Here is a 14,261-nt window from a genome sequence, read left to right on the forward strand (position 1 = left end):
GGTGGGAGGCAGTGTCTGGAATGCCGTATGCATGCACAGCATTTCTGCAAGATGAGTGTGATTATTGTATGTCACAGACGTACTAATAAAAGATTTTTCAGGAAAAAAAAGAACAAGAGTTGAGAATAGTCCGGATACTCTGGATTGTAGATGTCAGTAATTTCCGGGACGGTAGAGCAGACAGCACTGGAAGGAGGAGGATGGGGAGGGAGCTGGGAAGAGTCTGGGATCTATACAGCCCACGACTGAGTCCGAGGGCTGAGTTCAGGTCAGGAATAGGGCTGCTGTAGGTCAGGTTGCGGTTGGGTGGGCAGAAAGACTTGTCTTACCCTGAAAGAGAAATCAGGAAAACATTCAAATTTAAGCAAGATACATAGAGAGATAGAGACCAGAGTTTGCGAGCACAGTGCCTTTGGCTTATCACACGCCAGCGCCTGTCGCCCGGGAGGGAGGCAGCTCTGTATCTGAGTCGTCTGTTGGAAGGACAGGGTCCCACCCGTTCTTCCCGGTCTCCTGGGGTCAGCCAGCCAGCGAGTCTGAGCTCAGAGGTGACCGCACCCTTGCGACCCATACCTGGGCCTGAAAGGCCCCGGGAACCCCCGTTCTCCTGAGCTGCTTGTCTCCCTGTCTGTAGAACTGAGCAGACGTGTTTCTCAATGTATTACTCTATGCAAAATAGAAGTGATGGAGCCGACGATGAGCCAGAGGGCAGTGGAGCAGGGAGATCACGCAGCCTGTGGAGGGAGGGTTCCGGCTGGTAACACGACTCCAACACCGAGGGGCCTCCCATGTCTCCCCACTGCGTACGTGGGCCTGGGCCAAAGCATGCGCAGCATCGAGGGCCCGAGGGCCCCAGGGCGACCCCTCTGGGCCCTGCCTGACCCAACTGGGCCTCGGGTACTGTTTACTGAGTGTCCAGAAGGGCTGGTCACTCTACACAGTCCTGAGGGCACAGCTGTGAACAGCTCAGGAAGCCACACACCCATGCACGCACAGGTGCACGGGCACGCACACACATGCACATGCACGCACGCGCGTGCACACACAACTCACCATCAGACGCAGCTTATGTTTTGACAGCCCTTCCTCCATCCCTTTACATTTTCTCTTCTCTTCCCTTCAGTTCTCTACATTCACCGGATGCCAGGCCGTTGCTACACAGGAGGTGCCCAGGGGTCCCCTAAGGCCCCCGGACGCTCTGTTTCTGGGCGCACTCAGGACGCTCAGCACTCATCCTGTCACGCCGCTCAGGTCGCAGCTGTCCCTGACGCAGCCTCCCCTGCCCCTGGTGCTGCCTGCCGGGCAGTGCTCCTGGGTCCCTCCGGGAAACTGCTTAGCTCCCCCGTCGCGCGCAGAGTGACCGCAGTGACTCTGTTCTGGGTCCCGCACCGTGGGCCAGGCCAGGGCGCGCCGCACTCTGTCCTGCTCCTGCGAGCCGCTTGGTGTAGGCAGGCCCGGCAGCGTGGCGGGAGCCGGGTGGTTCCCGCTGCACACGGCAGGCGGCTGCACAGTGCTTGCTTCAACTGCGGGCTTTAACGTCTTGAGGTGAGAATTAAACGGGAAGCCACATGTGCGTGTGTGGCGCAGACCTCTCATTCCAGGACTGCGGGAAGCTGAAGCAGGAGGGTCACACGCTGGAGCTCAGCCACGTATCTTGGCAACTTAGAAAAAAACAGTCCTGGCAATGAAGGACGGGGTGCTGCTCAGGGTGAAAGCGGGCTCCACCCCTGCACTGCAAAGAAAAAAGTAGTAATAAACTTAAAGCTTCACGTCAAGGTGACTCAGGTGCTGCCGCCCCCGGCTCAAGGCTGTCCTCAGAGAGCGGACGCGAAGGCGAGGGCAGCCAGGCAGAGGTCCAGGCCCTCCTCGGAGAGTTCAGAGTCGCACCCCCAGCTGCGCTGGGAGATAAGAGGAGCAGGCCTCACCCAGCCGGTCCCTGGGGCGCACGGCAGCACAGTCAGCGAGATCACCGTGGTCAGCCCGGTCCCCGTGGACACCTGGTCAATCGCTTACCCGGTCACCAGTCACCGTTCGCCTTGTCCATGGCCTCGGGCCCAGGCGCGCGGCTGCAGGAGGACGCGAGCTGCGCCGTGTGCCTGGACCTGCTGCGCGCGCCCGTGAGTGTGGACTGCGGCCACAGCTTCTGCGCTGCCTGCGTGCACGCGCTGCTGGACGCCCCGGGCCGCTCCGAGGCCCCGTGCCCACAGTGTCGCGCAGCCTTCCGTCCGGAAGGTGTGCGGCCCAATCGGCAGCTGGCGGCGCTGGTGGACGGAGTGAGGCGCCTGGTGCTGGCGGAGGGCAGCGCGGAGGACGCAGGGGTTGTGGAGCGGTGCGCGCTGCACGGCCAGGAGCTCGCGCTCTTCTGCCTCCAGGACGGGCACGCACTGTGTAGGGCCTGCGCCGCGGGAGAGGAGCACAGGGGACACCGCACGGCCGAGCTGCAGGAGGCAGTGGAGGAGCACAGGGTGAGAGGCTGGGACACGGGCTGGGAGGGACAGAACAAGACGGAGGGGGCAGAAGAGGAGGGGAGGGGACACCCTCTAGAAAAAGGTCGCCGGAGGAGGGGCCACCAGAGAGGGGACAGGTGTAGTCAAGCAAGGGAAGGCTCCAGCTGAGAGGAGGGGGACAGGTTCCCGCAGGGGCCAAGCAGGAAAGGGGTTGGCAGGAGGAGCAAATGGCACAAGGAAGGGTCATCCCGGGGCCATAGTCCCATACTGGGGAGCACCCGGTCCTGGAGAGGAACTGGAGCTCGGCTGAGTCTTGGACTGGGAGGGGAGAGAGGGGAAAGAGAACGGAGGAGACTGGCAGGGAGGGCAGGGAGGGCGCGACACAGCTGCACCCGAGAGCCCTGCTGGCCTGCTCCAGGGCAACCGGGACTTGCACCCTTCTGGGGAGCTTGGTGTTGGAGGATCTGGCCCCAAGCGCTTCTGTGCAACTCGGATTCTGGCGATTCTTGCTCCAGGCAAGTGCGCCTCAGACGTGCAGATCACAGGCCAAACGCACGTGGAACACCAGGGCCACGGAAGAGGCCCAAGCGGAACACCAGGGCCACGGAAGAGGCCCAAGCCTTCTCTACTGGTGTCTAACCAAAGCACTGCACCGCACTAACAAATCGCACATCCCAGCTTTGTCAGACAGGCCATCACTTTGTTCTGTGTGCTTGTTTTACAATAAGGATTGGGACATTTCACAACGGCTTCCCTGGTGGGGCTGCCCAGAAATAGCTGAGAGGCTGCGACAAGGGTTTTTCTTCTTGATTTCTGCTGTCTTCTGTAAAACTCAGACATGAAGCTCTTTCTGGGTAGATCTGGACGTGTGCTCGCTCTGTGAGGAGGAGACAGGAGACACCCTGGGGGCAGGAGCCTGTGGGTTCTGTAGGCACACTCTGGCCACCGCTTAACTCTGTGTCCCAAAGGGCTGAAGTCCTGAACAAAGAAGATGTCAAGCTTATGTGCATTTTCTAAAGGTTTGCACAACTAAGGCAGTTCTTACTACTATGTGGCAGGTTTGCCACTTCAGCCGGGAGCGTCGGCTAGCAGGATTTTCTGGAGGCCAGACCCTCCTCTAAATTAGCACAGTGGTCCTCCTTTGAAGGCACACAGCTTTTCAAGGGTCACACAACTTCATTTACTGAAGTACAAGGACTTGCCTTAGCACTCCAAGGGGATGATTAGCCTTGAAGGAAGGTGAATTCTGAGAACCAGGACATCCCTGGGTCATGCCAGGGAGCATCTTGTGGTTCTCCTCATCTGCTGCAGCTGTGGGCAGGGAGAGTGGGACCCCAGGAGAGCCACAAGGAACTAGGGGAGACTGCAAGCAGCAGGGGTGCTGGTTACATCTCAGTTCCTACAGCACAGCCAGAGTAGATTTCTCAAGGCGCTCACTGTACTTTCAGTGGCTCTTTCACTGAGTGAGAATAGGTGTTGGGGCTGGGGAGATGGCTCAGTGGAATAAGCACTTCCCAGACAAGTGCAAGGGCCTGAGTTCAATCCCCAGTTCCACAAAAAAAAAAAAAAAAAAAAAAAAAAAGTTGCCTTAAGTCCTCGCTGGCCAGTGGAGGCTTCCTGGGCCCCGAGTTACATTCCTGCTGCTGTGGTTGGAACCAGCCATAGAATCCAATCAGATTAGCCTGGCCGCTGTTGCTCTGGAAGACAGCGCGCTGCTTTGCGCTCCCTGCTTTTGCTTGCCTCCTCTGGTCCGAGGGAGCCTTTGTCCACGTCCAAGTGTCACCGTTCCCCACTCCTGGCAAATAACAAGATAACTGGCACTTTCCTAAAGGGCGCAGAGGCCACTGTGAATACTAACGTTATGTGTGATCCATGAACAGTGTTACAGCGTCCTGCTTTTGGAAACGAGCGACTGTGTGCGGGCCTGGCGGCACAGCTCTGGTGGTGGAATTGGTATTTTTTCCAGTAAAGGTGAATTCCTCTGTATGTTTAGGACGCTCTCTGCAAACAGTCTACACGCCTGCTTCCAGCTCGGGTCCTGGCGTGGGAGGAAGGTTTAATTTCTGTTGTGTTATCGTTTTCTCTTTTCATAAGATTTATAATATAGGTGTAAATTTTTGTTTAAAATGTTCACCAGATTTTTTCTGGCCAAGTAACTATACTAACACTATTGATGATAAGCCATTTTCTTATCATGAATAATAATCACCATTCAATCTAGAACCACAAGACAACAGTACAACTAATAACATCTTTTAGCTCAATCAGATTTCATATATTCACTGCAGAAATATTTTACAGGTGGCATTAAGTTTTATAAAATACAATTAATTTGAGATTGCATCTATAATACTTGTCATGTGCCACTCCATTCCATTTATACACTGTACTATTAATATAAAATAGCTTTGTATTTCATATTTTAATATTTAGTTGCGTATAGTGCCCCTGTTGTAGAGAGCGATGCCGTGAATGAGCTGCTGGATAAGCCTGCGTGCCTGCCCCCGAAATGCTTCTGCTTTGAATTTACTTACTTACGAATGAGCGAAGCGCCCCAGGCCACCCAGGAGCATTCCAGATCTCTGTCCTCCTGGCTGGGCCGTCTGGGTGCCCGGCCCTGAAGGAGGAGCCAGTCACGACCTCTCTGTCCTTGTGAGCAGGTAAAGCTGCAGCTGGCCCTGGAGGCGGTGAGAAAGGAGGCAGAGGAGGCGGCGGAGCAGGAGGTGACCGTGGGGAAGAAGATCGTGGTGTGGAAGGTGAGCCAGTCCTGGGCTCCGCAGCTTGCAGGAGCTGGGCCAGTCCTTCTGTCCCAGGTGCTGAGCCACCCAGGAAGGAGGCGTAGCCCATCCGGGTCCCTGTCCCTTCGGGTTACACTGTCCCACTGCCACTTTTCCTCCTTCCTTAACACTGCTCACCACAATCACAGCTCTACTCTCTGATCTTGCTGTGAGACTCACTGCGGGCAATAAACCTGGAAGGAACAGCTGGCGCAGCTGCGCAGCAGGGTGGGAGCGCGGGGCCTCCGTCGGGGTGGACGCCGGGGCTGGAGGCTGCTTTCGGTCACTCACGCACGAATCCCTTCGCTGCACACAGACAGGCCACTTATTCTCTTACCTACTTCACTTACCCATGCACTGCACGCACACGCACACACACACACACACGCACACACACATGTGCGTGTGCACACACACACATGTCCTCACCTGTGGGTGGTATTCACCCTCTTTTCAAGGGCATTATGAGCTATGTAGAAGTTCTCTTCTGCAGCCAAGTACATTCCTTAGATTCTGAGAAATTTTGGCTGCAAGTTTTGGGTAAAAACCAGTCAAATAATCTGAAGTTAAGTCTGAAGGAAGCCTGAGTAGCTTCCGGATCTTTTCAACTCTGCGGGGAACAATTAAGCCTAGGGTTAAAGGTAGGCTTAGGGCAGGGGTAGGGGTAGGGTAGGCGAAGGTCACAGTTAGGCTAGGGTTTAGGCTTTGCTTAGGGTGAGGGTTAAGTTGAGATTTAGGATAAGGGTTAGGTTAACTTAGGGTGAGGTTAGGTTAGTGGCTTTCCTTTCTGAAAGTTCTGCTGATCTTGAAGACATGCAGTGGTGTGTTGTGCTCCTGGCTTGGGGGCCGGAGGCAGGAGCCTGCAGAACACCCTGCAGTGTGCGCGGCCGTGGCCACATTTCAGGAAACTGAAAATGTGCAGAGAATCTGTGGTGCTTCCGTGCAGTTCCTTATACCATGTGTCCTTTAGGGGGATATTTTATTTATTTATTTATTTATTTTGGCGGAACCGGGGATTGAACTCAGGCCCTTGCACTTGCCAAGGAAGCGCTTATTCCACAAGCGCATATTCCTGGCCCTTAGGGGCATTTCTCTTTTTCCTTTTTTTTTTTTTTTTTTTAGCTCTCCCATCTTTGTTATTTTTCATTCTAATTCTTCCTCCTTTTCCTAAAAGTATAATTACACTGCTGGCTATTTTCATAGGGATTAAAGACTCTAGATTCCTATCTTCTGGCACGTCTTATCTTTCCCAAATGCCTGCAGGGACAGTGCAGCAGTGATTGACAATTTGTGTTGTTTTGAATCTTGATCTGACCACATATGTATGCGATCGAAATCCTTCAGTCGAAGATCTGTTTCCCTACATTATAAAACAGTCCCCTGCTCGTCCCAATAGAGAGGCAGTTCTAAGTGTCTCTAAGCCTAGCAGATGTACACGCCGCTTGCTGCTGATAATGTGTGTCCGTGGGCCGAGTGCGTAGGCGCGGTTCTGATAGACAGCAGCACTGAATTCTAGCTGCGCCTTCTAGTTCTGCAGATAGAACCGCAGTCCGCAGACGGGGGAAGAAGATTACAGTAACGCTTCTGCCCACTCTCCCCGTCCTGACCCCAGCCCGGCTGCTTGCCGATGGCTGAGTCACGGGCCTCATCAGTGCCGCTCAGGACTTACACCACCGAGAGTGCAGAACTCAGAGCTGGCTGGATTTAGGAGGCCAACGATGCAGGAAGCTCGTCATTCTGGAAATGTAGAAGGAGCTGGGACTGGAAATTAGCGGAAGAGGCTTATTCTTAAGAGATGCAAAGAGTGTTGCTTACTACTGTACTTTAAAGCACGCTAGCTTGCATTGTTCAGTTAAACCAAAAGAAGTACAAGATTTGAGCTAAGCCAGGAATCCAGGACGTAACCAGCTAGGGAGAATAATTGGCCTGACATACTCTGTTTAAATGTACTAATCACAACACAGTAACATTTAGTATAATTTATAACTCTAAAGGGGGATTTTTTTTGGCTGGATCAGGATGCCTTAAGTGCGGGTCTGGTAAACCATGAGGATCTTGGGATCAAACCACAGAATCCTGAGCCTCACTGCCTTTGCCTAAGCAGGCACTTAAACAACTGAGCTAAAGGGCAGGCCCCCTATAACTCTAGCTAGGTACCCTGCACGCCTAGATCTACTCAGAAATTTTAGCCACTAGACTTTGGCAGAAGCCAGGCAAAGTCCTGCAGTTGACTATAGCAAGTGCTCTGGGAAGCTTCCAGGTTCTCCTGGACTTTGCAGAAAACATTAGTCATGTGGTTGACTCAGGATTACTCATTGTGAAAGAAGAGTCGTGCCTTCCTATCTCTAAAACTTTTACCTTCGTATCTGCAAATCCTGGTCTCGTCTAGTCTCTCTTCATAGCTCAGTGACTTCTGTGATGTCTGGCCACCAACAGTAGAAGAGCCGCTCTGCCAGGGCTTCCCCTGTGCTGGCCCTGGGCTCAGCACATGAGCAGATTTAACTGCAAGCCCAAGGCCCGGTTTTGGTATGTTTATAGGTGATGCTGAACCTTCTGTATTAGGGTGCCTTGTGGCTCAAAGTCTGTGGCTAAATAGGAACCCACATCCCTGTTTTTCTCAGACTGAGTTTAAAAGGTTTCCCAGGACCTTTGGCTTGTAAGGTTCCTGCACGTTGTTGGAACGCCTCCCCTCTGTCACTGCAACAGAGCTGAAGGACAGGAGACCATACTTACAGAGGGTCAGGGATTCTGGGGACTTGACCTACCTCTCAACATCATAAAATAAATTATGGCATAGGCTTAAAGAGAAAGGGACAACACAATATGGTACTTGAGGAATCCAGGGAGGTCAAAGGCTAGGAGCTGAGGCCAGAAATTTTCCAGGTCACTGTATTTATTGGGTTTCTAAACAAAGGAAGGAGATACAAGGTAAGGCGTGAAACGAGCTGAACATTGGGAGGCTTCGACCAAAGACTTCTCCAAGAAGTGAATTTTCCAGATTAAGAGACCTGTCTATCTGTGAGGCTGACATTTACAATGGGAGCCAAGTGGCTGCAGCTGCAGCCTTATTTTATAAATGCAAGAGAGTGCCAGGTGTCCTGGAGTGCGCATGTCCTGCCTCGGAGGTGTCCCAGGCCAGCGTCTGCAGTGACCCCAGCATGGGGGCTGTGCTTTCTGCTTGGCAGCAGCCTCTCTCTGAACAGTCTATGCCAGGGGCATATGTCTGGGGCAGACTCAGGAGTAGCCAGGAAGCCAGTTGGTTAGTGTCAATCCTATCAGAGCTGCTCTGTAGTGGTGTCCCTCTGAAGGACATCACCTTAGGGATGGAGGGACTGGGATGTCACATTTGTGGTGTCAGGAGATCACCTTACAGAGCTGAGGGTGGGACGGCCTCTCATCCAGCTCCACATCCCCCACACAGCACAGGACTTGCAGACCCATCACTGTCCCTGCTGACTGTTCCCCGTGTCCCCAGGAGAAAATGGAGGTCCAGAGGCACAGGTTCCGGCTGGAGTTTGAGAAGCACCGTGGCTTTCTGGCCCTTGAGGAGCAGCTGCAGCTGCGGCGGCTGGAGGAGGAGGAGCGGGCCACCCTGCACAGGCTGCGGGACAGCAGAGTCCAGATGGCCCAGCACAGCAAGGCCCTGAAGGAGCTTGTGGAGGAGCTGGAGCAGCGGAGCCAGCGTCCGGCTCTGCGCCTGCTGGAGGTGAAGGGGAGGGAGGTGCAGACACTGGCCCCATTGCCTCCTCCAGGCTTGCGGCTCGTTCACTATTGCCAGTACTTGCTGAGGAAACTTTCAGGGCCTGTTGCAGTCCTCAGACCTGACGCCCACTTCTCCTTGCCTTGCAGGGTGTGAGAGAGGTGTTAAGCCGGTATGTCTGCTTCCCTCATGGCCCGGCAAGGTCGGGACAGAGCCCATGGTAGGGAGCACGGCCGACAGGGAGCACGCTGATTCCTGGGGTGCTGTGCCCTTTGCAGGAGCAAGGCTGCCGCACGGCTGGAGCCTGAGGCCATCCCCCTGGAGCTCAGGACTGTGTGCCACATCCCTGGCATGAGGGACATGATGAGAAGGTTCCAAGGTAGGCGTCCGGGTCTGCCTGCCTCTGTCCCGCCCAGGACCACTCAGCTGCAGCGACAAACAGAACCAAGAGTTTTGCAACAGAGCTCACAGGGATTTGCATCAGGGCCCTGCAGGGCCAGGTGCACCTCCTCCTGTGCCCATCCCCCTCCCCCAGGCCCTGCCAGCTGCTCTGCCTCCTTCCTTGGTGGACACTGCGGGATGGGAGGACACTTCAGAAAGCAGGCCCCTGTCTCCTGTAGTGAGGGCAGCACACGGGGCACAGGCAGTCAGCTCTCAGTGATTCTCACTGTGTCTACCTCACTTCCTTTGTTCGCTGTCAACACAGGGGCAGTGTCAGACCTAACTGGGAGGCGGTCCCTCATGGCTGCCCTACTTCAAGGGACAGGGATGGCAGAGGTGGGTGTGTCCTGACAAACCAGCTGTATGTCCAGTTGGCTGCAGACCTTCCTTGGGGCCACGTGCTTTGGTAGAGCAGCTTGCAGAATCCCCGTCTTTGTCCCTTGTTATGGAGGATGTCCCACGGGTGCAGGCCAGCAGCTGCCCGGAGCTCCTGTGCTTGGCATCCCGCAGCCCTCAGTCCTTGAGTTTCAGGAGGCTTCCTGTGCAGACAGTTTGGAGATACATCCCATGGCTGCCTGCGGTGCTCCCAGGCTTCTCTGAAAGCTGCGAGATTACCTTGAGATAAGACCATGTCATTAGCATCCCAGCCTTATTCCAAGGGTTGGCATGAAGTATCTCACTGTATTATCACCGCAGGGCTCCTGCACGCGGGCAGTCTTTGGGCCAGAGGATGCCGCTTAGTGCGGCGCATGCTGCGTTAGCAGAGCTACCGGTTCTGCACGCTCATGCAGAGCTGAGCAAATGCATTTGGTGGGCTGGACTCTACTGTTAGGGAGAACTGCTCAGCCTTCCACCATCGTCTGGCAACTACACTTTCTGTTCCTCCTTGGTCCTTGAAGAAGAGTTTGTTGGACTAGAAGTTCCAAATTCTAACCACCTGGTTGGGTCTCCGAGCTAGCAACTCCATCCCGAGGCATTCCAGGGCCTGGGAACTGGGTTCTAGGTATTTGCACTCTTATCTCTCTGGAGGTACAAAGTTACTGCTGCCACTCTGAGACTTCTGTGGTGCAGGGGCTGAATGGGGTGGAGACCTAATGTGCACTCCGTAGTGGCGCAGTGACTGCTGTGCAGCTTCTAAGGGAGTTGACGCCGAGTGGGACACTAATGAGGTGGGAAGAGGAGGTCATAATGGGTTCGGCATTTTAGATCTCGAGAACTAGCATCAAAACTGACACAGTGGCCCACACTTGTGACCCCAGCACTGAGCAAGGCTGAGGCAGGAAGTTGCAGTGATGAATGAGGCTCACACCCAGACAGTTAGCAAGGGCGTCCCTCAAAATAAACAGGAAAATGGGTTGGGGGTGTAGGAAAGTGGGAGAGCACCCCTGCGTTCAGGCCCCAGTATCAAACACCGACAACAGTAAAAAGCCTGGCATCCTGAGGTTGCTGCTGCCCTGGTGGCTGAGGCTGAAGGCGAGGCGGGAGGGGCACAGTAAGGATCTGAGGCAGTGCTGAATGCTGACTATGTGCATCAGGAGAGAGGTGAGTTTACAGGTGTGGAGCTTCGGAATGGCTCAGCCAGAGGTTCACCTTGTAACCAGCTGTCAAAGGAGTAGAAACTAATGAAAGCAGAGCTTGGTGAAGCAGATGACCTTAGAAAGGGTCAGCCTGGAGCAGGGAGAGGCCTGGACCAGGGACACAGTTCCCAGTGACGGCAGGCAGAGGACAGCACAGCAGATGTAACCAAGAAGGGGCGCGAGGCTAAATGGAAATGGGAGATGCAGCCAAGAGGGGGGCCTGCTCGATAGTGCTGTGGGCCAGGAAAGCAGGAAGGTCTGATGAGAGGCAGGTGTCCACGTGGAGGTCGGGGGCCCTTAGGCAGGCATTGTGCTGCATCCTGTCCCAGCAGCAAAAGAGCCTATGAGAGGCGAGGTAAGGGCCAGGCAACACCTGGACTCGTAGCCCCGAGAGGCGGGGGCGGAGGGGTGATGCCCTGCTACACTTAGTGACTGAGGGAGGCAACATCTCTAACACCCTTTTAAACAGAGGAGTAGAGGCTGGTGATGCAGCTTAGTGCAAAGGCCTCGGGCTCAGTGCAGTAGCACACACCCATGCCTCCACACATGCATGCACACACCGGTGCATACCTGCACACACGGGTACACACATGTGCACACACACATGTATGCTCGCATATGCACACAGGTACACACATGCACACACTGGTGCACACATGCACACACGGGAACACAGATGTGCACACACACGTATACTCGCATATGCACACAGGTACACATGTGCACACACCGGTGCACACATGCACACACAGGTACACACATGCGCACACACACATATACTCACATATGCACACAGGTACACACGTGCACACACTGGTGCACACATGCACACACAGGTACAGACATGTGCACACACACGTATACTCTCATATGCACACAGGTACACACATATGCACACACATGTATACTCACATATGCACACAGGTACACACCTGCACACACGGGTACACACATGTGCACACACATGTATACTCACATATGCACACAGGTACACACGTGCACACACCGGCGCACACATGCACACACAGGTACAGACATGTGCACACACATGTATACTCACATATGCACACAGGTACACACATGTGCACACACGTGTATACTCACATATACACACAGGTACACACATGCACACACCGGTGCACACATGCACACACAGGTACAGACATGTGCACACACACATGTATACTCACATATACACACAGGTACACACATGCACACACCGGTGCACACATGCACACACAGGTACACACATGTGCACACATGTATACTCACATGCACACAGGTACACTTATACACACATGCAGGTATACACATGCTTGCACACATGCACACACAGGTACACACGTGCAGGACTCATGCACACAGAGGTACACACATGCACACACATGTACACTCACACATGCACACAGGTACACATATACACACATGCAGGTATACACATGCTTGCACACATGCACACACAGGTACACAAATGCACATGCACACAGACATACACACATGCCACACACAGGTACAAACATGTGCACACACTTACACGTATGCAGGACACATGCATGCACACAGGTGCACACATGCACACACATGTACACTCATGCACATGCACACAGGTACACATTTACACACGTGCACGTATACACAGGCACACACACAGGCACACACACAGGCACTCACACATGCACGCACAAGGAAGCACACATGCACACACAGGTAACGTAGGTATAGTAGTAGCAGTAGTAGCAGTGTGTTTATTATGACATAAAAGTAGCAGCACATTAGTTAACCTGCTGCTTTTGGACATTCACAGGGGCAGCACCTCCCTTGCTGTCAGCAGGAGCATCACCTGCTGCACGTGTCCCTTAGGGAGTGGTCGGGTTGCAGCATCTTGCTGGGTCTCCTCTGTGTGACAGTAAGGTTTCCTTTAAAGAATTTTGGTTAAGTAACAAACTATCACAGGTTCACCTGCTTCCACCCACACCCATTCCAGGCTCACTGGCCACAGTGTAGATGTCCACTTGGGATCAGCTCTGTCCTCTGAGTGGGGACCTCTGAGGCTGGTTTGGACTGGGAGCCTCAGGGGATGAGCTAGCTCACAGGCTGTGGATGGGTGCAGGCCCAGCAGCTGAGCCCTGAATCTGGACTGCTCTGAGCTGGGGAACCTGGCCTGCTCGTGTGTGACTCAGCAGTGACCCCAGTTGGAGCCAGCTCTCCCTGGCCTGGCTTGTCCTTTGCCTCTGTGCAATGGCTCAGGGGGTGCCTGCGGCCTCCTCCTGGGCTGACCAGTGATGACCTGGCTCCCTGTGGGGCTCACAGCCTGCTCATCCCCTCCCACAGTGGACGTGACACTGGACCCCACCACAGCCCACCCCAGCCTGCTGCTGACTGCCGACCTGCGCTCAGTGTGGGATGGGGCGCTTTGGAGAGACGTCCCCGGGAACCCCGAGCGGTTCGACACCTGGCCCTGTGTGCTGGGCCTGCAGAGCTTCTCCACCGGCAGGCACTACTGGGAGGTGGAGGTGGGCAGCAGGGCTGAGTGGGGTCTGGGCGTCTGCCGAGACTCGCTGCCCAGGCAGGGCGAAACCACCCCGTCCCCTGAGAATGGCGTGTGGGCACTCTGGCTGCTGCGGGGCTCCGAGTACATGGTGCTGGGTGTGCAGTCTGCGCCGCTGCTACAGCTGTCCAGGCCAGGCCATGTGGGGCTCTTCCTGGACTACGAGGCTGGGGAGCTCTCCTTCTATGACGTCACCCACGAGTGTCACATCTACACCTTCAGCCAGCTCTTCTCCGGCTTCCTGAGGCCCTACTTTTTCATCTGCGACAAGAATCCTTTGCTTCTGCCTGCTGTGACGGAGGCAGAGTCAGGAAGTGGGGCATCCGGGGCTGCTCCTGACCCTGATGGCCCCGAGATGTCTTCCTGAGGGTGTACTGCTGCCTGTGAGGTCCTCCAGGGGAGGCTGTGGATGTCAGGGGTGGCCAACTGCATGTGTGTCCCCTTGAGGTCTCCACAGGACAGAGAAAGCATGGGGAGTGTGGGGAGGGGCAGGGTTTGGAAACAAAGGTGTCGCCAAACCTTTCCCCCTGGCTCCGCAGCCATTCCCCATGGGTTGTCTTTCAAATTAAGGATCCTACCATAAGAAAAGTCCCCTCAGTATTCATTACAATGTCAAAGTCCATTTGCCATCCTTTCATATTTTTTTTTCCATACTGGGGATTGGACTCAGGACCCTGAGCTTGCGAGGCAAGCGCTTATTCTACTGAGCTATCTCGCCCAGCCATTCTTTCATTCTTGATATTGTACCCATTAAGGCTTAGAGACAGCCGC

General features: G+C 54.5%; 1 protein-coding gene across 1 annotated transcript; it reads left to right on the top strand.

Moving 5' to 3' along the window:
* The first annotated feature begins 2,042 nt into the window (after nucleotides 1-2,042).
* On the top strand, nucleotides 2,043-13,857 carry Trim58 (tripartite motif containing 58). The gene is made up of 6 exons (XM_004648527.1): nucleotides 2,043-2,465; nucleotides 5,108-5,203; nucleotides 8,700-8,930; nucleotides 9,074-9,096; nucleotides 9,203-9,303; nucleotides 13,274-13,857. Exons 1-6 carry the CDS (start codon nucleotides 2,043-2,045, stop codon nucleotides 13,855-13,857), a joined length of 1,458 nt encoding a protein of 485 aa, XP_004648584.1.
* Nucleotides 13,858-14,261: the final 404 nt, after the last annotated feature.

This window comes from Octodon degus, unplaced genomic scaffold, assembly GCF_000260255.1.
Source record: "Octodon degus isolate 3935 unplaced genomic scaffold, OctDeg1.0 scaffold00429, whole genome shotgun sequence".
NCBI classification, from domain to species: domain Eukaryota; kingdom Metazoa; phylum Chordata; class Mammalia; order Rodentia; family Octodontidae; genus Octodon; species Octodon degus.

What these genes read in the sequence shown, in the direction of transcription:
- Trim58 (XM_004648527.1), top strand. Translation starts at nt 2,043, where the DNA reads ATGGCCTCGGGCCCAGGCGCGCGGCTGCAGGAGGACGCGAGCTGCGCC. An exon ending in AGGCAGTGGAGGAGCACAGG is followed by an intron (nt 2,466 to 5,107) that starts GTGAGAGGCTGG and finishes CCTTGTGAGCAG; the next exon opens with GTAAAGCTGCAGCTGGCCCT. An exon ending in CATGATGAGAAGGTTCCAAG is followed by an intron (nt 9,304 to 13,273) that starts GTAGGCGTCCGG and finishes CCCCTCCCACAG; the next exon opens with TGGACGTGACACTGGACCCC.